Below are 26809 nucleotides of genomic sequence, written 5' to 3' on the forward strand. Positions count from 1 at the left end.
TATATATATATTTCATATAAAGTCTGTAACAAATGAAGTACACTAGGGAAATGATCGATTGGGTAGTAAGAGCAAAGGATGGTGACTTGGATTCATTAACAGTGAGTTTTAAAGACTGTTATGATGGGTTTTATTGCTGATACTATATACAGCAATCTATTTGGCTATAATGGAGACAGCATTTGGCTGGGTAAGCTGAGGGCAAGGTCACTACCTTGTCAATAGCTTCTTCTGTGTCACAATGTCACACACTTACGGGTTTCTAAATGCCCGCCCGTGTTAACCAGCATGGATGGAAATTTGATTGCTCAAGGAAAGTGCTTCATAAACCACGTGTTAAGTACATATTTTTATACGTAATATTATCAACAAATGTTTTGGGTCTGCTGAACAGTACCAGACTTTACACTTCCAGATTGTGACGATGCTTCTCAGGGCAAGGATATGGGATTGACGTTTGAATGTAGGCTCCCTCCCCAGGGTCTGCAACTCTTCCCTTCCAGCTCATTCTTTTTTCTTCCTCCCACATAGACAGATGCCGGCAAGGATGTACGCGGATGCACATCCACCACCGAATGTCTGGGTTTCCTTAACTGAGTCAAAGGTGTCTGACTGGGTAGCGTCCTGTACCTGGTACCTGCGGTGAAGAGATGAACAGCACCGGAGAGCCATGCACAGCTCCCCATCCCCTCTCTTCCTTTCAAGCACAGCCCTGAAGGTCGCTTCCGTGTTAGCTGCGACCCCCGTCTAGCTCTTAGCTCTAGTGCCAACCAATTTTGTTACCTCAAGTCTCTCTTATTCTCCCTCAGTCTCAGTTTTCCTGTCTGCTAACCAGGATTGGTTCTTTCTGTCTTTATGAGGTAAGATGATGCAGTGGTATAATGTATAACAAGCACATTGACCAGAAGAGAGAAAGCTATTATTTTTGCTTTAAGACTATTATTTTAAAATTTTAACTTAATTTATTGTTTTATTTTCATACAGGCACACATTTTATGTTAAGCATATATGTGACCCCTTCAATGCTCTCTCCTTGTTAATCCCTTTTATTCTTGTTTGTCCCCTTTCTTCCTGTGGACAATTTTAGTTCTGCTATTGTCTTATATAAACATATAATATAATATGATATAATATACATTATATTATAATTATAGTATACATACATACACACACAGACACACAGACACACAGGCACACAGATACATACACACAGAGACATACACACAGACACATACATATATATGTATATATGTGGTTATATGAGACTGTATAAAATCTAGGACCACAAAATGAGAGAATATATTTGTCTCTCTGTGACTGGCTTAATTGACTTAATATAATTACCTCCAGTTGTGTCCATAATCTTGCAGTTGACATAAGTTCATCTCTCTTGGTGGCTGACAAACATTCCATTGTTTGTGCTTGCCATGCTTTCCTTGTCCAGCTCTCTCAGTTGTTGGACCCCTTCGTTAGTTCTATTATATAACAACTGTGGACAATGCTGAAAAACCCACGGATGTGCAACTATGTTTGTGTTATGCTGACTTAGAGTCTGTGGATAAATATCCTCAAGTGGTAGAGCTGGGTCACACAGCAAATCTTGTTTAGTTTTGCTGTCGTTGTTGTTTTTTGAGAATCCTCCATATTCATTTTCACAGAGCCTGGACCAGTTTACCTTTTCATCAGCAGTGTATAAGGATTTCCTTCTGTATCCATCCTCACAAGCATTTGTTGTTATAGTCTTTCTTTTTTATTATTAAAAATGTTTTATTTTACTTCAGTTATGTGTCTCTGTGTGGGCATATGCATGTGAATAAAGGTGGCTGTGGAGGTCAGAGGAAAGTAATGGGTCTCCTGGCACGTGATTTATTCACACACACACACACACACACACACACACACACACACACACACACACGGATGTTGGCTGCTGAGAGCCAAACTTGAGTCCTCTGCCCACAATGAAATACATACTTAATGTCTCAGTTTCCTCCGACTCTCTGGTCTTTAGTGCTTCTTTTATTTTTTTTTTTTTTAGTTTACAAATTTTAATGAAATTTATTTTATACAATATATGCTGATCATGTCTTGGCTTCCCCCAACTCTTCCTTCCAACCTACCCACCCATCTGTGTGTACTACACCCTATATGCATATGCGTGTGTTAAGGTGTGTATATGTGTGTGTACATGTGTGTTTGCATGAGTGTGTGTGCATGTTTGTCTGTCCGTGTGTGTGTGTGTGTGTGTGTGTGTGTGTGTGTGTGTACATATATGTGCCTGCATGCATGTATGTATGTGTGTGCTCACATGTTTGTATGGAGCAGTCAGAGGAAAGTTTGGGGGTCTGGTGATTGGATTGGTGGCAAATGCCTTTCTCTCCTGAGCCATCTCATGGGTCTCAGTCTTAAGCTGAAATTCAGCAATTCAGTCAGCTCAGCAGATCAAATTCCAGAGCAGACAAGGAGAATGGGATAGTTTTTAAAGAGTGACCTTTAATTCTGGAATTCTCTGGTTCTATGACCAAGGTATTGGATCTGCCGGAGAGATAAATATGAGATTGTTCATTAAAGCCCCATTTTAGAATGGTGTTCTTTCTTTCTCTCCCCTTAGTCTGCTTCCCTCTCTCAATTATCTCTTGACAAACTGCCCTTGAGACAGAATTAACATTTACTCCAAGAAGACAGAGGAGTTATTTTTTAAATGGGCTGAGTTACTAGTGGAGGGGCGGGGACTCTGAAAAGTCCTTGGGGGAAGTGAATTATTTATTGATTCAGTTTGTGGTCTGAAGTTGAAGAGTGTGTTGGGGAAGAAAGGAAACATTGTGCCTCATGATATTTAAAAGAAAAGAGGGAAGGGTACATAATTTTTTATCTTAGAAATAGGATGGTACAGAGAGCTAAATTTTGCATTTTAATTGGGCAGGGCAAGGAGAACAAGCCAGCAGCCCTGATGTTTGAAATTTACTTAAAGCAACCACTATATACATACATGTACACACACACACACACACACACACACACACACACACAATTTGTGTGAAGCTCCTCTTAAGTGTTTCACTTGTTACTTTTCAAAACTTTATTATTTATTACAAATATGTACAAATGGTGACTAAGACAGATATACTCCCAGCTTTTTCTAAGGCTAAGTTGTAGCCATGTAAGTGAACATGATAAAGTATAGAGAGGAAGAGAGAGAAGTCTAGATATAGACTAAGTATATTCTCTAAGTGCCAAAATCAAAACAAAACCTTGCTATATAAACTACTACCCTGACTCCCCACCACACCACATGATAACCAATTGGTTGTCTTCTTTCTAGGAATAAGAACAATAATGCTCTTTTAAGCAATAACACCATTAAAAAGAAAAAGATAAAGCTCTAGCATGGAGAATTTGGGAATATTATCCTCTTGAAGAAATGATCACTGTTGAGCAATTTGGCCATGAAGGAACACTCCACCTCCCATGGTGGATCATGTGGTCCACCAAAGATTTAAATTACTCCTCAAATTGGACCCTGACTTTAGGGTTTAAAAGGGACGCAGTTTCAAAAGAGGTCATTGCCGACACAATCCCTTTAATCAACCGTCAGAGGATTTACCCAGCTGATGGTGCCAAGCATCCTTCACAGGCACCATGATGGCGCAGAGCTTCGATCACTCAACACTGTATGAGGATCAAATGAATTTGCAAATGCAGATTTTTGCAGTTCTTTTTCATCTTTTGGAAAGTGATCACTAGACTTAATCAGGGTTCCTCTGTGCATCATTAACTAATTTTATCTTTCTCCTTTAAATTTTTATTTTTTTAAGAGTGAGTTTAGAAGAACCCATTCTTAAGTCCTCTGGATTTCATGTTTTCTCCATTGAAGCCTTGAGGGAAGTTGAATTTAAAAGTAGGGAAATGGTAATTAAAAGTGATTAGGAGAAGAAGTTTTGGTGCTATGCAATGTGGACTCAATTCTCCCAGTCACAAGCTGAAGCAAGCGGCAGTTTTTGGTTTTCATTATAGCTTTACTTGCTATTTTAATAAACATGAACCAGTATTCAAACTTTTAATACCCCGCTGTTTAACTGTTTCCAGAGAGTCATCCAGCTCTTTTAAACAGCCTTTGCTTTAAAATTTTAATCTGTTTGGCTCAGTCTCACCTTAGAAAGTTGTAGCCCCATGGTAAACTCTTTTATAAGTTGATTTCCAGAATCATAAGCTAGTTTTCCCCTCACCCCCCACCCCCACCTCTTAAGTGTTTCCTCATGTGCCAGAGTTGTGGGTGCCGACAGCTTCCCTGATTTGCTTTATCTGATTCCCTCAGCAAGTATGAGAGACAAATGTAGGAATGTGCTCAGCATTGACTGGAAACATCCAGACAGCAGTGCTACTTACAGCTCCTCTAGGAAGCGGAGGCGATGTAGGAGACTGGCGGGTAGCTGACTGATGTTGTTCATACTGAGGTCCCTGGAGGGGAGAGAAGACAGACAGACAGCATGTGAGGAGCAGACTATGCCACACTGCAAGGAAATCCAGCTGTTCACTTCACACATTTCCAAGCAAGACAGTGAAATGAACTGATTCCTCCCCAACCCCCCATGCTTGACAAATGAATGGTGATTTTCCATCTCAGATAAATAACCCGCCAAGGTCGGGGGCTCTTTCTTGGATTAAACACTCTATGAGGAACTTGTGTAGAATTCTAGATGGTTTAGACCATTCATGGGCATGGCTGTAATTCTTCATGTTTAAAATGATGTTGAGTAAGGCAGAAAAGGAAGCAGACGAAACCCGACTTTGTGTCTTGCTTTCAAAGTGACAAAGAGAGATGTCTTCACCTGGCAACTCTAGAACTCCCGCTCCTCGCTCCTCCCGCTCCTTTTTTTAAGCACCTTGTGAAAACAAATGTTTTGATCCAAAGAAACTTGAAACAAAACAAGACAAAAAGCCCTTTCCTTCTTCAGACTTGCTCCTTTTGCAGCTTCTCGGATTGCATTAAATAAGTGAAATGAACCATAAAAGGAGGGTGTAAGGCGATCCTGTTCTGTAGCACACTTCCTGCTGGGCCTGCACAGTAGTTCCTGGCACAGGAAACGACAAGCCACTTTGGGAAGAACTCAATCAATTTTTGTTTTAAGTGAAAGTCCGTGTAATTAGATTTTATTTTATTTTATTTTTTTATTTCTCTATTTCCTTACCATTTCTCACGTGTTGTATGGCATCTATGACTTCCCTATCTGTAGCTCAGAAGTCCAGAGACTGACAGCTAGGCAGACCTGAACCGAGACCAACTCAGACTTCATATAGTCGTTCCAGGTTTGGGGAGAAAGTGACCTGCTGCCTTACCCTGAGAATGAATGCTGTTGTAACACCAGGTCTGGATTTCATACTTAAAACTCATCCTAAGACTCTGGGTTTCTTTGTTAAAGAGTACACACCCACGGCAACTCCTCAGCCAAGTAGACTTTGATCGTGTAGTTGTTTTTGACAACTGTTAAGGCTAATTTGGTGATGCTACGGAAATGAAGAGTCATTTTAGTGTTAACCAGCACGAAGTTGGGGAGATTGCTCAGTGGATAAGGCGTTTGTCTTGCAAGCAGAAGGACCAGACTTGGGATGTGCAGAACCCAGGTAGAAGCCAGGAAGGTATGCCAGCTACTTCTAATCACAGCCTTCTGGGTAGAGAGACAATGGATGCTTGGGCCAGGTTGGCTAGATGAGTTAGAATCAGCGATCTCATGACTGGCCAACAGACCCTGCTTCAGCAGAGCGAGGAGTGATTGGAGGAGACATCCAATATCAACCCTCAGGCCTCCATATACATGAGCACACATGTGCACATGTGATACATTTGCTTGTTGTGCGCGTGCGCGGACACACATTCTCTCCACATGTAAATAAGCGTACATAAATGCATGCACAGCACACACACTTATACATGCAAAAAAATAACAATATGTTCAAAGTAGGCAAAATGTTTTGCTAGAGACTTGAGCATGATAACCTTAGAACTACCATTTTGACATCTACTAGTGTATAACAGCATAATCAGATACACGCTATATTCTCACCTTAAAGCTAAACAGAGACAAAAATAGAGAGTAAAATATGCCTCTACTTTTTAAAATTTGGATTTTCCTGAGATTGTCTAGAGAGTAAAAATTAATGATGATTTTATTTTTTTTGTATGTGTGTTTACCAAACAGCAATGTGTTACCAAACAGATCGATGTGGTTTCTAGATACCTCATTGTGCCCATATAGTCTCAGAGAAGACTTGACAATACCAGATATAGTCATAGCATTTGTGTGAGTGTTTGTGGTCAGCTGCTTCATGCTCTGGTTACCATGGAAACAACAATCATGTCCCTGCCATCATAAACTGTACCCTCAAACTGTGAGCCAAAATGATACCTTCCTTCTTTAAATTGCTTCTATCAGTTAGTTCCTCATAGCAACACTCACGTAATAGAAATTTCTAAGAGTTTCTATGGCTTCCAAAGTTTGCTATATAAAATTCATTTTTCTCTTATATTTTTATTCATTTGACAAATGGCAATTGGCTACTAACACTGGTGAAACTTTATTCTAAGACTGCATTGAGAAGAAAACAAATTGATCATCAACTTTTCCTTGTCCCATCATCCCTATTTCTGTGATCCATTGAACATTAATTGTATGCTAAAGGTCACTTCTGCATCTGACTCTCCTCACCGATGGCTGTTGTGGGTCAGGTCCTCTTCACACTGACCCCTGTCCTTCTCTCTGCCCTTATGCTTCCCCATTCCAGGCCATCCTCTGTCCTATAGTCTCAAGGTCATCATTCCAGCCAGAGTTACTTACTGTTAGCCAGCAAAAAATCCTCTCCAGTGGAAAACTTAGAAAAGAGAGCCCTCCTGGTAGACCCATCCTGATGGGCAGAGAAGAATTATAGAAAAGTATTTTATGGACTTCCAGGAGGAGAGGGAATTGCCTTTGTATGATGAGCAATAGTAAATAGAATAAGAAAAGTAGAGTCCAGTTCAATAAAGGGAAAGAAAGAAAAATCTTCAGAAACTCACAAATGTGATAGGATACCTAAAATGTTCAGAGAAAACCATGATAGACAATCTAAAGATGCTCTAGCTGTTTAGCTCTTTGGTGGGTTAAGTGGAGTTGACTAAGACTCCCTACAAGTGTTACTATGAATTGAGCCTGCAAAAATAGACTGTATAATAAGAAGTTCCCCACACAAAATTAGGAGATGTCCAAACCAATAGATGTACAAATTGAATCACAGAAACAACAAGAAATATGAAAAAGCAAGGAACATTAGTTTCTTTTCCCGTTTCTGTGACAAAATACTCTGACAAAAAGGACTTGAGAGGTGTATTAGTGTTTTGTTTTTCCCAACTTAACACAATCTGGAATCACCTGGGAAAATGGAATCTCAACTCAAGAATTCCCTCTACCAGATAGACCTGTCTCTGGGCATGTCTGCGGGGCATTTTCTAGCTTGTTAATTTGATATGTAAGGATCCAGTCCACTGTGGGTAGTACACCTCTAGACTGGTGTGTCTGAGATGTATGATGAAGTTTGCTGAGCATGAGCTAGTGAGAGAGCAAGACAGTGAGTAGCATTCCTCCATGGCTTCTGTCTTAGTTCCTGCCCGACTTCCCTCAATGATAGACTGTGACCTGGAACTATAAGATTTTATCTCCTAAGTTGCTTTTGGTCATGGTGTTTATCACAGCAACAGAAGAGCAACTTAGAAAAATGGGAAAGAGCTTATTTTAGCTCACAGTTTGAGTGGCAGGGTATTATTACACCGGAAGTCACAATGGCAGGCGCTTGAGGCAACTAGTAAAGTGGCAGAGAGCAACAGGTGAATATATACACATTGCTTATCTACCTCTGTGCAACAGGTGAATATATACACATTGCTTATCTACCTCCGTCCTTCTCATTCAGTATGAAATCCATCCCATAATATGGTGCCACTCACATTCTGTTGTGATATGTGTGTTTTCCCACACCAATTAGTCCAACAAAAATCCCTCACAAGCACCACCAGAGGCCTATGTCCTAGGTGACTTTAGACTTTTACCAACTTGACCATTAATACAACTGTTACACATGACTCTTCCAAAAGATACTGTAAGAGCAAAATGCCAGCTAAAGACTTAAAAATGCCTACTACTAAAATGATCAGTGACGTTCATGACAATACAAACAAGCAGGCAAACTCAATTGATGATCTTTAGGGTAAAGCCAACAACATAGAAGAAAAAAAAAGGCATAAAAGTGGACAAGAAAATCAGCAACACAAAAAAGAAGTTATCAACATGGAAGAAAAATTTATCACAGAAATTGAGTTTTTTTGCTTTTTGTTTTTGTTTTTGTTTTGACAAAGACTCAAGGACAAAGCACCAATGTTGGAAATGAAGGAAAAAAAATCAATGGGTCAAAATAAAGTGCACAAGGAGTAATGTTACCAATTGACTAGACACAGTTATCAGGTATCAGGGACAAGGTTGAGGAATTACTACGCTAAAACATCAGTGAAGGAAAAGAACTCAAATACTCTAAAACTCTGGGACATAATTCAGAGAAGCAATATGAAGACCCATAGGCTAGAGGGAGCTGAGATGAAGACTAAAGGCACTGTCTTAGTTATGCTTCTAATGCTGTGGTAAAGCACTAACTGCTATGGTGCTGAAGTAGTAGCTGAGAGTTCCTGTCTTCATCCACAGTGATACACCTTCCCCAATAAAGCCATACTTACTAATCCTTCCCAAACACTTCCACCAACTGGGGACCAACTGTTTAAATATATGAGTCTATAGAGGCCATTCTCATTCAAACAACCACAGGTACTCTCATATCAAGATAGGCCATCCCAACAGAAAGTCAATAAACTCTGGTTTTAAGCTGTACCACAGTATAGTAGATATATAATAATAGACAGGCAGTAGTTAGATAAGAAGAGATCAAATGAACCTATGCCAGAGGTCTTGACCCAATAGGGTCATGTACTGAGATGGGATACAACAGCATTGGACAAAAGCCAAGGGCTGATGACCTCTGGCCTTTTCTGACCTTTAACTCTCTCCTACTGTTTTGGGGCTAGAAGCCAATGGCTTCTGTCAGTTTAACACTCTAGAAATGGATTCCTGCTGATATCAACAGGGGAATAAGAAAAGACACTTAGTTACTTGGGCTATTTTCTTTTTGACTCAGGGGAGGTTTACACTGGCTAGGCAAAAGGCTCAGAGTTCATTAACTCTTTGTGAGCCAGAGAGAAAAGAAAAGAAAAAAAAGAAAGTTTCGCATACACACACACACATGCACACACACACACACTGGGCAAAGCAGAAAAGGGCTTCACTAAAATTTTATTTTTGCTTTCAACTTTTTATAGCTTTTTAAAGAAAAAGTTCTCTATGAAAAAAAATTATTTCATAGGTGAAATATTACATAAAAGGGGAGTTACAAAAGGATGTTGATAGTAAGTTTAAAACAGTGTGTCATTCTATAAGCTCATTATAAGTTCAAAGCAACAGTTTTATATGACCTTGCTTTATCATATTGTGCACACCTGTGGCTTCATCCTTGGACCTGACCTAGAATGAATGTTTTCCCTTGATCACAAATCTATTCCAAGCCTATTTTTCTTCTTAGTGCAATTTATGGAAGCTCATTGTATTCTTTACTATGTAGCCTTTACTATGAGAAGGAGGCATATTCTATTCTTGATTCTAACTTTATTATATCTTTCTAGCAAAACAACTAAAATCATCTCTAAAAACTTTCTTCCTAAACTTATTTGAATCAAATCAGGAATTCTGTAAAGTCATTATTAATTCATCTAAGCAACATTAATTCATGAAAGTTCATCTTCATGTTGATGTGCAGGAAATTTGCCCAGTGGGCTATCGCCCAGAAAGTAATCATACCAGGTTACAGGCAGTGAATGTTTCCCTGTGTGTACTCACACAAAGACACATAAATGAGGAGTATGGCAATGACAAACATAAGAAAGCACATCAGTAGAAAAAAGCAATCTTGGGATGAACTCTCTGGAGCAGTGCCTCACCAGAGCACACTCATCACAGCTGAGCAAGATGGTGGGCCATCTCCAGGGAGCTCACTTGCCCACTGCAACTCTTCATGAATGGTGTTCAATAGACCTAGCAGATATTTATATAGTATTTCACAAAATGAAAATTAAATGCATAGTCTTTCAGAAGTCCAAAAACCCATCTCTAAAATAGATGGTATTTTAGGTCACAAAAACTAAAATTATTTCAGAAAATTTCCAAATCTAAAGAAAGAAGTGAACATCCAAATGTAAGAAGCATTAGACATTATCAGAGAAAAATGTCTACATTATATTTAGTCAAATTGTCAAGGATATATAGTGAAGAATTAATATTACAAACTGCAAGGGTAAAATGGTTGCTCACATATGAAGGCAAACAGAAGAACCTAAGAGCCAGCAAAGTATGGAGCAATATATCACAAGCCCTGAGAGCAAATAATTACCAACTAAGACTGCCATATCAAGCAAAGGCATACTTAAAAACTGATGGTGAAATGTGTTTCACCAAATGTGCCCAAGCACAAACTAGGGCAATTCATGACCAGCAATTCAATATTACAGAAGATATTACCAAAGATATAAGTGTATACTGTAGAAAAGTGAAGAAGAAAGATTGTCATAATCATACAAATTACAGGAAAGTATAGATTAAGGAAAGGAACAGGGAGAGCAAAGCTAGGAGGGAACCTATTATGCTCAACACAATAAACCAGAATGCCCCTCATGCTAACAGGTGATATGGTTAAGAACAAATGATAACTTGACCAACCAGAGAAAGAATCAATAAAAGCACGAGACTTAGTAAACATCTTTCAGTAACAAAATCAAATGTAAATGGCCTCAACTAATCATCAAAAACACAGTCACTAGATGACAGAATGGAAAAATTATATACAACTATTTTTCCCTCCAAGAAACACACCTCACTGATAAAGACATCCATAGACAGTCAAAAATTGAAAGTACAACTATCTAATGAACAAAAATAGAATCAAAACAAAACAAAACAACAACAACAACAAAACCAAGCCAGTATAACTATTCTGATATCTGTTAAAGTTGATTTCAAACCAAAATTAGTTTGAAAGGATTAAGAAAGTCACTGTATGCTAGTAAAGGGAACAAAACTTTAGGAAGAAGTAACAGTTATAATTACCTGTGCACAAAATGTTGGACTCTTAATTTCATTAAACAAACACTAATGAACAAACAGTTTTGATACAACAGTAGTGGGTGAATTAAATACCCTACTCTCATCTCTAGATAAGCCATCCAAATTAAAAGTCAAGTAGATTTAAACTACATCATAGAGCAAATGAACCTAGCAAATTCCTACAGAATATTCCATCTTATGGAAACTGAGTATAGATTTATCTCAGTACCCCATAGAACCATCTCAAAATGAAACTATATTCTAAGTCACAAAGTAAGCCTAAAATCTAAAGAACAGACAAAGTTTATTATATCCTAGGAGATCATCCTGGAATAAAACTAGAGACCAATAATAAGGAAAACCATAAATACTACATGAATGTATAGAGGCTGAACAATCCATCTGTGACTGACAGTGGGTCAGTGTAGAAATCAGGAAGAAAATAAAAAAAATTCTTGGTATTAAAAAAAATAGCATCACAACCTACCAGACTTTTGGGAATCAGTTAAGACAGTTCAAAGGGAATATCTGAACAGTCACAACTTTACATCCATTAGAATTTGCCAACGAACCTTGAAGCCCCAGTTTTTGGCACATATATAGTTATAGTTGTTACATCTTCTTAGTGCATTTTGATTGTTTATGTAGAAATCAGAGAGAGAGAGAGAGAGCAGACAGAGAAAGAGACACAGAGAGAACACAAGCACTCAGGTAAATAATCTAATGATGCAACTCAAGATTTTAGAAAAATAAGAACAAGCTACAACCAAACGTGTAAGTAGCGAGAAGGTTGGCATGGAAATTAATAAAATGGAGACTAAAAGAACAATCCAGCTAATCAAACCAAGGGTTGGTTCATTGGGAAGATAAACCAGAGTGACACACTCTCAGCTAAAGTAGCTCGAAGAAAAACAGAGGAGCAACACATTGACATGATTAGAGGGGGTGTTAAAAACTCCAGTGAAATCTAGAGCACCACTCGAGAATATTTTGAAAACATATTATTCCAAAGAACTGAAAAATATAGAAAAAGTGGATAAATTCCTAGGTGCATATGAATTGTCAGATTAAAAAGATATAGATAATTTAAAATAGATCAGTAACAGTTAACGAAACTGAGGCAGTTACAAAAATTGTCCTCACAGCCTAAGTGAAGATGCTTGAATCTCACTCAGAAGGGGAAATAAAATAGTCATTGGAGGCAGATGGAGGGAGGGAACTGGGTTGGAGAGGGGATTGAGAGGAGAAATGGGGGATGGGGAGGGTGGGTGAATCAGGTGTTGGGAGAGCTGGGGAGAAAGGGCCTGGAGAATGAATAGAAATGGGTGTAAGGGTGAGGTGGGGTGGGGTGGTTCCCGGGAATCTATGGGGATGACTCTAGCTGAGTCACTCTAGCAGTAGGAGACATGGAACCTGAAGAGGCCTCCTCCTATGGCCAGGCAGTGGACGGATATTAACATCAACCCACCCACAAAACCTTTGGCCCAAAATTTGTCCTGCTTACAAGAAACACAGGGACAAAGATGGAGCAGAGACTGAGAGAATGGCCAACCAATGACCAGTCGAATTTGAGACCCATTCCATGGGCACAAACCAATCCCCGGCACTATTAATGGTACTCTGTTATGCTTGCAAACAGGAGGCTAGTATAATTACTGTCTGAGAGGCTCCACCCAGCAGCTTACTGAAACAGATGCAGAGACTCACAACCAAACACTGGATGGAGCTCTGGGAGTCTTGTGGAAAGCTCAACACCTCTTCCTTATGATCCTTGAAGAAACCAGGAGGAAGGGAGCAGAACTGAGCATAATGTCTATGTACAAGTAAGTCTATGTACCTTCAGCCAATGTTACCCTAAATGGGAAGAAACTGGAAACATTTCTCCAAAGTCAAAACTGGAGACAAGGGTCCCATATTCATTGCTCATATTCAACAGTGTTTGAAGTCTTGTCTAGAAGAATCATACAAGAGAAAGAAAGAAAAGCAATAGAAGTAGGAAAGAAGGAAGCCAAAAAAAAACACCCTCATTTGCAGAGAATATAATCTTGTTCTTAAAAGACCTGAGCCACTCCACCAGAAATCTTTTACATCTTATAAACCTTTTCACAATGTGGCAAGATAACAAAACCAATGTACAAAATCAACAGCCTTTTTTATACATAGTGACATTATCAAGAAAGAAGAAAAGAAAAAAAGTATACTTACAATAATGTCAAACAATAAACAAACAAACAAAAAAGCACCCACCGAAAGAAACTCAGTCAATGAGAGTCTTCTAATTTTTGACTAAGGTGAGAAATATAAGTTAGGTGAAACAGAAAGTCTTGTTGACAAATAGTGCTGGGAAAACTAGATTCTCACTGCTGCGTGAATGGAACTAGATCTCTGTCCATCTCTCACCCACTGTAAAAGTAAATTCAGAACGCCTCAAAGGGTTGCATGCAGGACCCAAGGCTTTGAAACTGACAAAAGAAAACACAGAGACCACTCTAAAACATAGGGATAGACAAGGACTTTATGAAAATCAATTAATATAAAAAATTGATGATGTGATTACATGAAATTAAAATGGTTTTGTTCAACAATGGAAACAATCAACAGAATTAAAGAGACAATTTACAGAATGGGAAAAAATTCTTTGTCCTGTGTGTGTGCAAGTTAATGTCTAAAATATACAAAGAACTGTGATAATTAAAACACCATATATTTTGAGTATGCCAATGGGTGGGTAAATGAGCTGACAAGACAGTCCCTAAAAGAAGAAATGCAAATAAGAAATAAATATTTGAAAAAGTGTTCACTATCTGTAGTTATTAAGGGAAAGCAGTTTTAAACTGAGTTAACTCAGGAGACAGAAGAAAAACCGAGCTGGAGGATGTGGAGGAGTGTTCTGAAGTCTTCTGGACATGACATGGGCACTGTGCTCACAAGCTCACTGCAGCTATGCTAACTGGCATAAGACCCGCACAAGATCAAGCCTGCATAAGGCATCAGCAACCTACCACCTGGCAACTCGGACTGAACTCAGTGAGTTCTTTAAAAAAAATGGAGAAGGATTTGTTTTGGGTTGGCAGAAGGGGGGGGACAGGTGGGGTGGGGTGGACTGAATAATGATACATTGTTTACATATGTGATGTTGTCAAAACCTAAATAAAAGATAGTCTACTAAGAAGCTGATTTAAGATTCTACCTCACCCTAGTCAAAATGGGTATCAAGAAAACAAAGGCTTGTGTGAAGAAAGGGGAGCCTTATGTATGTATTTCGGGTAGCAATGTCAACTGGTTCCGACTCTATAGAAGTTAGCATGGAAGTTCTTCATAAATTCTTCACCTTAAGACCCAGCCAGCACTCACATCTCCACATTTGCATTCAGAGGACTTCAGGTCAGCAAATCATTGAGATCCCTGAAGATTTGCTGCACCGTTAGCAGTAAGACATGAAATTAGCTTAGATGTCCATCAGATGAGTGAATAAAGGAAACACAGTACAGACAAGCAAGCAATGGAATTTTACTTAGCCGTCAAGAAAAGTGAAATCATGGCTTTTGCAGGAAAGTGACTCTGGAAATCATTACATTTAGCAAAATAAGCCATTTAGGAAAAAAAGTTCACAAGTTTTCCTCTCATATATGCCCAGATTTAAGTTTACATATATTTACATATATGCATATGTGTGTATATGTGTATGTTCATACATAGGCATAGGCCATGGAAGTACAAAGGTTGTGATGAGAAGAGAGGAAGTGATCTTAAGGTGTGTGGGGTAATGGAATACACAGGACATGAAAGCAGATGCCGGGTGATGTAGGTGGTCAGCAAGAGGACATTACAGAGGATGGGGGACACCAGTTGTAGGGGGAGGGGGAAGGGGAGAGCGAGAATCAATAGGAACAGTACAAAATGGCATTCATGGGTGAAAGTGCCAGAATGAATGTGTTACTTTGTATGCTAACTTAAAAAAAAAAAAAAAAGAAAGAAAAAACAAGGAGATCTTTCCCTGTAGCAGTTGTAGAGGAGAATGAATGGCTTGGCAAATGTGGTTTGGCCCAGATTTGAGGGCCCGAGGAGGAGTTTCTGTGCAGGACCCAGCCTGTATCAAGAGCAAAATAGAATGCGTGGGATGGTTCTGATTGCCGTGTCTCAGAGCTGCTGGCTCCTGCACGCTATGAGAAAAACATTGTTTAAATACCTCACTCTTCAGACCCGGTTTAACATATTCTCTCTCCATGTCTTAGTTGGTTCTCTTCTGTAAGGTCCTTCTCCACCCACTACACCGTTCAACACACCCTGTGTTGGCTCAGATCAGCTGGGTCACTGTGTAATGGATGCTCCGAATTCCATAACCCTCCTTTGCTTTCATCTCCTGGAGAGACCCCAGCCTTAGAAAAACATCAGAATTTGTTTTCTCTGTGACTATTCCAGGGTACTGAGTGCTACTAGGAAAGAGAAACCCACAAATATACAGAGCAATGTCTGTAAATTCCAGGTCTCTGTGTGTTTCCAACTGCGCTACACAATCCTGTTTTTCTGTTATTACCCAACTCCTTCCTCTGGGAACCGTTTCCCACTTTATGAGTTGCTGTGCACCTCTTAATCAAACAACCTCTCTCATCATGCCCTGGGGGTGCCTTCCCTCTTACTTCATGGAAATAACTAGAATTCTTTGGACCACCAAAGATGAACAGTCCAAATTCTAAGTCTCCTCGTCTCTTGCTTACTATAGCCACGCTTCCTTCCTTGCTTAGCCTTCCTTAAGGGTCTTATATACATAAGTGTGCTGTCTACAGTGAATGGCACATCACTCTCTGCTTTAAATGTGATGTTTGTACACCGCCCCCCCCCGTCCCCAATCCATTAAACTCCTAATCCTCAAGGATAGTATTTATTGATGGAGCATTTTGGAAATAATCAGGGCATGAAGATGGTGTCCTCCTTATGGAGTTGTCCTGATAAGAACATCTCTGAGGGGTCTCTGTTATTGGCTTCTCGAGGACACAATGGCCATGTGAGAACTGAGGAAATCTGGCTCACCAAGTCCTGGCTCTTGGATTTTTCTATCCTCTGGAGTTAGGAGAAATAAACATTTATTGACTGAGCTGCCAAGTCTATCCTAAATCAGTATAGCAGTTAGAATTAAGACCCTCCATGAACACTTCTGGTTTCTGTGTTTGTAGCATCTTTCCTTTCAATACATGAGCATGGGCAGGTCTTGCCCACTATTAAAATGTAAGGAAAATGTGGTTTCTTAATTTCTTGTGATCCACTCTGGTTGGAATGGTTTCTGGTTTATTTTTTTGCAGCCTGCGTCTCTTAGCCATGCTCCTAAAGACTCTATAAATGGATCCTGCAGCGCAAGTTTTGTGTGTGTGTCTAAGATCTTCGCTCATTATTTTTAATAAGATTTATACTTCTGTTACATGTAGCAACAGCTTATTCATTTTTAATGCAATATGATATTCTATTTTGTTATTATACCACAATATATTTGTCTATGTTTGACTGCTGAAAGACTGGAGTTGTTTCTAGTCTGTGATATTATCAGCAGTGATGCTATAAATCATTTTAGACTTGCCTTTTAAGACCCCAATAACTGGAGGGGGACTGTTTCTAAAGCTGTAGCCTGATTGTGGAATCTGTTTCCCAACAGGGCTGCTCTATCTGGCTTCAGTGGGAGAGGATGAACCTAATCCTGAAGTGACTTGAGGTACCAGGGTTGGGGGATGGGGCACCTTCTCAGAGGAGAAAGGGAGGAGGAATGGAGGGAGGGACTCTATGGGAGGGGGCAGTGTTTGGGATATAAACAAACACACACACACACACACACACACACACACACACACACACACATTTATAAACTGGGTGCTGATGGTGCATGCTTTTAATCCCAGCACTAGGGAGGCAGAGGCAAGATCTCTGAGTTCAAATCCTGGTCTACAGAGTGAGTTCCAGAACAGTCAGGGCTACACAGAGAAACTCTATCTCAAAAAAAAAAATGTAAATTTTTATTATATTTACATTATCTATTTCCCTTTATATGTTTCAGTTGGGCATACAAATAGGAGCAAAATGGTTTGATTTTGGTGTGTATGTACTTTACTTAACAATATTACACTGATTTATTACCCTAACAAGTGGTTTATGAGGATATTCAATACTTCAACTCTAATTGCATCTGTTTGCCATCACAAAGACTGATACACTTTCTCTTGACTATTTTGTCAGTCAACACTACCTGACTGCAGTTTTGATTCACATTCCCCTAATAGAGTTAATATTCTTTGTGTATGACCTAACCGCCAACAAGAGGCTTTCAAAGTTCCAGCAAAATATTTTATTGGACTTTCAAATTGGAAGTAAAGCACACTTATTGTTATAAGTAAATATATATTGAGTTCTGAAAAAGGAGAGTGCCCCTTCCTCGACCAACATTACATCTCCTCAATTTTAAGGCTGACAGTGTGAGTTAGAGTTTTGCTCTGCTATTCGAGAGCTGAGCAGTCTTGAGCAAGCTCTTGGCCATTTTCTGTCTTCAGTCCTCTCCTTTGCATCACCAATGGAGATAATGACAAATCCTATTTCATAAAGTTGTTGTGAGAAAGGATTGCATTACCATATGTAAATTACCTCAAACCTGGCCTGGCACTGTATAAAGACTACATATTTTTCACATATTATTAAACAGGATCTCTTTTTAAGAATCATTTTTTTTTTTAAAAAAAGAATTGTGTTTTATTTTGTATTATGTGTATTTGTGTAGGTGTGTGCACATGAGTGCAATTGCCTGTGGAAGCCAAAGGTATCAGTTTCATGAGCTGGAGTTATAGGTGGTTGCAAGCTGCCTGATGTAGGTGCTAGGAACTCAACTCAGGCCCTTTTCTGGAGCAGTATTTGTTCTTCACCAATGAGCCATCCCTCTGGGACCTATGGGGGAATCTCTCGGAGATTTTTGAAATTATGTCTCTTGCTTGTACTGGTACAAAAAGGATAAAGCAGTAAAAGTTCATTAATATTTATAATTCTCTTGGGGCATTTTTTAAATTATAAGATAATTTTAAAAAGTTTAGTATCAGCTGGCTTGTGCCGTATGTAGTATCTTACTAAGTGGCTATTTTAATACAAATTTTAATGGGAACCTAAATAGGACTAAGTATTAACCCAAAGTGCACTTGAAAAAATTATATTATCATTCTAATGGAAAATGGTAGAGGTAGTTAATGTATCTAGGTATTAATATGTCTTACTATGTCTAGTAAGAGAACAATTAATATGACATTTCTAGAAATGCATTATATTGGACTTACAAAATAAGGAAGTAAATGAACAGACAAGAAGACCAAGCCAAAGCCAACTAACAAACCAACCAACCAACCAACCAACAAAACAGCTAACCAAACAACAAAACAACTAACCAACCAAACAACTGACCAACAAAACAACCAACCAACCAACCAACCAACCAACCAGCGAACAAACAAATCAACTAACCAACCAACCAACTAACCAACCAATCAACAAAACAACCAACCAGCCAACCAATTAACTAACCAAGCAAGTAAGCAAGTAAGCAAGCAAGCAAGCAAGCAAGCAAGCAACCAAGCAAGCAAGCAACCAACCAACCAACACAACAACAAAACAACACCACCAGGAAAACAATCCCCTTTTCAACACATATCCAGAAGCCTACAATGTATGGGAACATTTCCTGAGAGGAAGGTTTTGGTTAGGAAGAGCAGTGTTTACTTGGGCAATTGTGATGTGTGTTTTTGTTTTTTTCAAATCTATGCCAGCAAATTACTAAATAATAGTCACATTCTTCAAGACTGACCATGACACAGAAAAACAAGTTTGAAACAATGAGACAGCAAGAAAAATATTTTACATAAAGTTGAGTGGTGGCAATGAATGTCATCCTCGCACTCAAGAGGTTGAGGCAAGAGGATCATGAGTTTGAGAACATCGTAGGTTATGTAGTGAGATTGTACATGTTGACTGTTTGATGTAGTAATTGTGGATACCTCAAAACTTCTCAAGGGTGATTGTGTATTCCCTGAAGTTTGTGTAGTGTTAATAAATTCTATAAGAAGTATGCTATCAAGCACATCAGAAAAATCTAAGTGTCTGGACAGTGGTTCTTAACTTTCCTAACGTCCTCATGCTATAGTGACCGGAGACCATAAAATTATTTTTATTGCTAGATCATAACTGCAATTTTGAGAATCATAACGTGAATGTCTGTGCTTTCTGATGGTCTTAGGAGACCCCTGTGAAATGGTCATTTGACCCCCAAAGAGGTCATGATCCACAGGTTGAGAAATGCTCATCTAGGATATAGACAATCTATTTCCTCTGCTTTTCTCCTCTTCATCTATGTACCTATTTCATAGGCAGTATCATCTAGTGTCTGTCACTTTTCTATTTCTGTGAAGAGACACCAAGAACAGGGCAACTCATCAAAGAAAGCATTTAATTGGGGGTTTGCTTAAAGTTTCAGAGGCTTAGTCCATTATCATTGAGGGAGGGAACATGACTGCTGTGTGCTACATCCTGGTCTTCAGGATTCTGAGACCTCAAGGCCCACCCCCAGTGACACTTTTCCTAACAAGGCAGTACCTACTCCAACAATGTCACACCTGCTAATCCTTCTAATCTTTTCAAATAATTCCACTCCCTGGTGACTAAGCATTTAAATAGATGAGCCCATGGGTTCCATTTTTATTCAAACCACTACATCTGCCTACATGGAATTAACATTGGGAGCAATCACTAGCCTTGGCATTTTGCCTGGGATACAGGCCTCTCTTCAAATAGCTTTTTTGAACTTTTCTATGTGGTTAATAAACCAGTTACCAAAATTCAACAATTTTAAATAGAACCCAGTATTTTCTTTTTTCTTTCAAACAAATTTCCTGTTTGTGTTTTCCTAGCAAGACTAATGCATCCTTATTCTCTCAATCAACCAATCTAGAAGTCTCAGGATTTCATATTACTTCCATTCTCATTTAAATGGTCAGCAGCTCTATTGACTATTTCTTTGACATGTTTCCAGAATAATAATAGCCAACATTTAATACTATTCAAGCACTTCACGCACGCATAAGCACTTCACACACACATATGCACACACATACACATATACACATAATTAACTTGTGGACAAGGATCCTTTTCACAGGTGAAGCAACAGAGACATGTATAACTTAAGTAGTTTTTCTAGGTTGCCTGACCCTTTGCTGGATCCCATGTGCTAGGATGCGTGAAACAGATTCTTGCCACAATTCAAATTTAGATCTTCATAGATGCCTGATTGGTTTCATTCTAAGAAGTTCTGTGGATGTAAGTAGCTATTGCAGGAAAGGTGTCTCTTTAATTTTCTGAATCTGTTTACGACTTGTGGTATATCTGGGTGACCTGAGGTCTTTGCAAGTACCTTTACTCTGATTCCTACTAGGGATCATCTACTTTGCTTCCACTTAGCCTTGAGACCTGATTCTTTGTCTCCTCCCCAACTTTCCTTTTTAATTTGATTGAGACAGGGTTTCTTTATACAGCCAGGCAGCTTCAAACTCATTGTATAATCTTGGTTGGTCTTCAAGTTACAATTCTCCTACCACATCCTCCTGGATGCTTCAATTACAGGTGTGCACCCTCATTGGTGGTCTGGGTTTTTGAACATAATTTGCATCCTCTGGCCCATGTCAGCTCCAGATTCTGGAACTGGAGTTGGAATTCCAAGCTCCCTGCTTGTCTGGGATGGAAAGCAAACCTCCACTGTCATTCTTTTTCTTTTCCTGCTCTAGCTGAACTTAGTTTAATATTTTATCCCCTGGAGAATCTATAAACTAATACTACATGCTACACTTCTTTCTCTTATGATCTATTTGCCTAGAAATTTAAGGCATACAAAGTTCTTGTATCACGTTTAGGAATTATTGTCAATTTGGCTTTAGGGATGACATTAGTCAGGACATGGCTGGTGTTATATTCCTAAGAATCATCTCTGAAACTTATTGTCAAAGATAGCTTGTCTGTATGGTACTTGAGAATGGATATCTGAGTCCTGACAGAGATTCATATTCTAACAGTCGCTTTAGGTATAATATGCGTTTTCCTTCTGCTTAGAAAAAACGAGCAAGTTGCTGATTTTGGAACTAGGAAAGGATTTTCAACCTTTATGCTGCTTTTGATATTACTGAGATTTTTTAAACTGTGAGCTGGGTTCTCTGTTGTGAGCTCGGTGTCTTCTGCATTGTAAAGTACTTAGTAACAGTATTGGCTCTAGATACCAGTAGCACCCTTTTGAGTTGTGAAAAACCTAGCATTTTCCCCATTGTGTTTGAGTGTGTCCATTTGCATATTGAAATTCTAGCTCTGAATAACTTGGAACATGACTGTAATTGGAGTCAGGATCTTAAAAGCACAATTTGGTTAAAATGAAGTTACTGGGCTCTAGCTCATTATAAATTTCATTTGTCATAGTGGGAACACTTGGCATAGACACTGCAGAAGATGGTGTGTTAACAATGGAAGGACAGACCTTCAGAAGGAAGCAGCTGTGTGGACGCTGGATTTTAAACACCTAGCTTCCAGAAGTCTGATGCACTTGATCTGCTTCATACATCACCCAGCCTAGGGCACTTCGTTATAGTAGCCCTGGAGGAACAACAGGAACACAGCCAAGTAAGTGCCCCCAGGGACCAAGTCACAGTAGACACGAATCACACATGGTGAGCCATTAATTTTGCCTTTTGCGATTAAAAAAAAAAAAAGCAAGTTTCCAAATAGTTTCTTCTTCCACAAAAGAGGGGATATAGAGGATTTTCTCTATTTCTTTTTGCACCATAAATCCTTTCAGGACATAATTTCATCACTTTATAACTAGATAATGAAAATATAAAATAAGAAGCAGTGCAAAGAGCCATAAAGATATCGATAAGGCTATAAAGATATGATGTATACATAACCCTGGGAGTGACTCTGGGACTGTACCATTGAGACTCAGTTAGGTAATTCTGGGCTTGAGGCTATACTTAGTGACTATACTATTTGGACAGAAAAGACTTCCCTAGGAACACCATTGAAAGACCTATTTTATTTCATTCAGACAGAAATTCTCATTTTATTTAAGGTCCCGAAATACCTCACAGGCCACAATCTATGATGATGGGGCCCTTCTAGGCCAACGGGATGAAATCTTTTTGTTTTCCCCATAGTCCATCTGACATTCTGTGAAGATTCTTAATTTATCCTTATTAAAAAGAGTGGATCCCCTGACTAGCATTGTGCTCTTGCCTTGATTCAATCCACAGCTCTGAAAAGAATTATGGCACAAAAATTTAGAAAGAGTGTACATCAGATTAAGTTTCTATATCCAAAACACCCCAAAATACAGTAGCTTAAAGACGGCAGCTTATTTTTCTTTCACCTGATAGTCCCATATTTACAAGGAGTGGCCTATTGAGCGGCCTAGTCAGTCCACTTTGCTGGGAATGAGGACCTCCTCAGATCTTCAGGTTTCTGAGTTGCTTTGCTATTTATTATCTGCAGGATTACATCATTTGTTGACATTTTCCACTCAACAGCAAGAAGTCCAAGGCAAGACGTTCTATACTGAAGAGAACATGAAGTTACACATTACCTCTGACTCTATTCTCTGGTCTAAAACTTAATCATCAAATGTATTTGTTGGGATAGGATCTTGGGATATGTAGTCTCCATGCTGACCGAATGTGCCCCAATGGTAGGGATTGCTAAGCAGAAGAGGGAATGGATATAGAGTAATTATGAATTACTGATTGTTGTTACAAATACAATGTGGTTCTCTGTTAGAAAAAATGGCAGCTGGCCTGTATACACATACTTATGTTGTGGGTAGAGCATCTAAGGAGAGAGAAATCCAATCTAAAAATGAATAGGAAGACAGTATGTTAAAATGGATGTATGGTGGAATCGTTTGTGTAACTTTACACACGCACACAAATAAAAACAGAATCATGGGTTTTTAAAAAGTAGATTTGATCGATATCACCCTACTTTCTCCCAGGATTTCCGGTGGGGCCCGGGTGTTGAAATCTATCTATTTTATGATGAGAGGAAAAAGGAGAACATATTTGAGAAAGAGATCAGGGTCTCTGTTCTTAGTCAGGGTATCTATTCTTGCACAAAACATCATGACCAAGAATCAAGTTAAGGAGGAAAGGGTTTATTCAGCTTATACTTCCACATTGCTGTTCATCACCAAAGAAAGTCAGGACTGGAACTCACACAGGGCAGGAACTTGGAGACAGAGGTCATGGAGGGGTTCTGCTTACTGGATTGCTTCCCCTGGCTTGCTCAGCTTGCTTTCTTATAGAACCCAGGACTACCAACCCAAGGATGGCACCACCCACAATGGGCCCTCCTACCCTTGACCACTAATTGAGAAAACCCCTTACAGCTGGATCTCATAGAGGCATTTCCTCAAAGGAGGCTCCTTTCTCTGTGATGACTCCAGCTTGTGCCAAGTTAATACACAAAACCAGCCAGTACAGGAATCACCAAAAAGGAGTGACCAAAGGGACATGTCAGATGAGAGTGGAGAGTTAGGCAGGAACCAATTCAGGAGTCTGAATCATACTCAGACATCTGAATTTCACCCAAGAGCAAATTGCAACCTAGAGAATTTTAGTCAGTACAGGGATTATTTGGTTCTGTCTTAGAATTCAATATGGCTCTTCTATGAAGAATCCTATGAAGATAGACAAGAGAGGGTGCAGGTAGTGGAAGAGCACATAGCAATGAGGAATGTAACTCACTCCTGACAGACGGAACCAGAGGGAGATGCTGTTGTGCCCATACCTATATCCTCATGCCACTTAACCTGCAGTGTTTCAAAGCTGCAGAAGAGCACCTGTGCCTAGATACCAAGAAAACAAAAACAAAAACAAAAACAAAAACAAAAAAAAACCAAACCCCAACCCCCCCCCCAAAAAAAACAAACCAAAACTATAGGACAATACTCTATATAACCTTTGAAGAAAAGGCTCATTTGAAGTATACTTTTTGTTTGGCTTCATGACTCAGTGCAAGAGTAAAAGGCAGTCTGATGGGGCTAGACCACAGACAGTATGGACAAATTTACAGGGCCTAAAATCTAACCCAGAAAGCAGGACTGGACCATAGAGACTCCAGCCCACTACAAAGAAAATTGCTTCTAGCACTAGTCAGAGGGCTAGGTGTTCCCACATTACCTCACTTCCCCCTTACCACACCATCTTAAAGTAAGATGATCAGACACAGAAGTATAAAAGTGGTCAGGGCCTAACAATGACTTGGTATTTGTACTGTCATTGGAGGCTGGTTTTGTGTGTCAACTTGACACAAGCTAGAGTTATCACAGAGAAAGAAGCCGCCCTTGAGGAAATGCCTCTATGAAAACCACTTGTAAGGGGTTTTCTCAGTTAGTGGTTAAGGGTGGGAGGGTCCATTAAGGGTGCCATCCCTGGGCTGGTAGTCCTGGGTTCTATAAGAAAGCAAGCTGAGCAAGCTAAGGGAAGCAATCCAGTAAGCAGCACCCTCCATGGCCTCTGCATCAGCTTCTGCTTCCTGATCTGCTTGAGTTCCAGTCCTGTCTTCACTTCCTTTGGTGATGAACAGCAATGTGGAAGTGTAAGCTGAATTAAAACCATTTCCTCCCCAACTTGCTTCTTGGTCATGATGTTTTATACAAGAATAGAAACTCTGGCTAAGACAATCCCCAACACTAGACAGTTCCTAAGTCTCAAGTCCTTTCCTTGCTCAGGGTTCTTGCTAACATCCCCTCCATTCCTAGTGCTCACCCAATCTTACCCTCCCTAGCAGTTGCCAGCTCTCTGCTTGGTAGTTTGAGTAAGAATGAGCCCCATAGGCTCATAGATTTGAAAGCTTAGAAATTGCAACTATTTGAAAGGATTAGGAGGTGTGGTCTTGTTGGAGGAAGTATATCACTGGGGGTGTGACTTGAGGTTTCAAAAGTTCATGCCAAGCTTAGAATCTCTCTCTTTCTCTGCCTGTGGATCAGATTGTAGATCCCAGCCATAGTGCCTTCTGTGATGACTTCCATGGTGCCTTCCATGATGACTTCCATGATGACTTCGATGATGACTTTCATGATGACTTTGATGATGACTTCCATGATGCCTTCCATGATGACTTCCATGATGACTTTGATGATGACTTCCATGGTGCCTTCTATAATGACTTTGATGATGACTTCCATGAGGCCTTCCATGATGACTTCCATGGTGCCTTCAATGATGACTTCCATGATGACTTCCATGATGACTTCCATGATGCCTTCCATGGTGCCCTCCATGATGCCTTCAATGATGACTTCCATGGTACCCTCCATGATGCCTTCGATGATGACTTCCATGATGACAATGGACTAACTCTCTGAAACTGTAAGCCAGCCCTGATTAAATTCTTTTACAGGAGTTGCCTTGGTCATGGTGTCTCTTCACAGCCATATAACAGTGACCCAGATATCTTCTTTCATACATTTCATTAACTAAGATAAGTTCTTTGCCTTCCAGTCTAAAATAGGTTGTCTTTTATTGTTCCAGGTCCTGTTTTTCTGCCTCTAGTTCCCTTCATACCTTCTCTCTGATTCTTTTTATTTATAATAGTTTGCAGACAAACCATTCTTTATTCCCTGTGTTCCTTTCTTAAATGCCAGGGGACTGTGGTGGTGATAACAGAACACCACCTCTTAATGTGGCTTCTAGCTGATGCTCAGTATATACTCTTGAGTGACAGATGGTGAGATGGATGCTGTGTTCTTCTTTCTTATTCTTTCCCTTTCTTATTTCTAGGAAGCATATTTTGAATCAGTGTTTTTTTGAGTTTTGAAAGATAGTGCAGCAGACATGTTTGTGAATACTGACACTGCCCTGTGCTCCCTTTACTTATTTGCTAAAAGACATATCTTGCATTTGCTGTACATGCTGACCTATATAGCCAAAAAGGATACTAACAAATAACTGATAATGAGGGGACACAATAAGGTTTGCTGATTAATCCTTGAGTTACATTCCCAATGAATATAGAAGATATGAAAATGTGGCTGTGTTTTAAACCAACAAGACATGGCGCCCAGCCTTAGTTCTGCTGTTGAGTAGTATGTCAGCCTGTAAGGTAGGCAAGCATTTTCCCAAAACAGAAAAAAATTCTTCCTAATGAATGGAAGATCTTTATCATTCTTGCCTCTTTGGCATGAGAGATGTGAATGCAATATTTAGAATGAACAGTCCAAGTTCTTTTGAAATGTTCAGGATATAACTGATGAGTATATTTTTGTAATGCTTCAAGGATTTTTAAGGAGGAACTCAGAAATGTAGCTCTCCAAGAGAACAAACTGCTCCAAGTTGGTCCTTGAATTATATTCAACTGCCCAAGCACTCAAGTCAAGCCTTTCTGTTCTCTGAGCTGAAACAACCCATGGATACTGCTGTTAACTCAATAGGGGTGATGTAGAGCGTTCTCCCCGCCACCATGGCTCTTTTCAGGAGTGCTGTGGGAATAACTTCCAAGCCTAACTCTCCTCCTCATTTCAATATGATCAAGTCTTA

General features: G+C 39.5%; 1 protein-coding gene across 1 annotated transcript in view; it reads right to left on the bottom strand.

The window, feature by feature from the left end:
* Positions 1-26809, bottom strand: part of Lgr5 (leucine rich repeat containing G protein-coupled receptor 5) — a 132776-nt gene that overhangs the window by 65601 nt on the left and 40366 nt on the right. Inside the window, exon 2 of the mRNA XM_031349506.1 lies at positions 4387-4458. Coding sequence (XP_031205366.1) covers positions 4387-4458 — 72 coding nt within the window. The remainder of the gene's footprint in view (positions 1-4386; positions 4459-26809) is intronic.

This window comes from Mastomys coucha, unplaced genomic scaffold, assembly GCF_008632895.1.
Source record: "Mastomys coucha isolate ucsf_1 unplaced genomic scaffold, UCSF_Mcou_1 pScaffold4, whole genome shotgun sequence".
Lineage (NCBI taxonomy): Eukaryota > Metazoa > Chordata > Mammalia > Rodentia > Muridae > Mastomys > Mastomys coucha.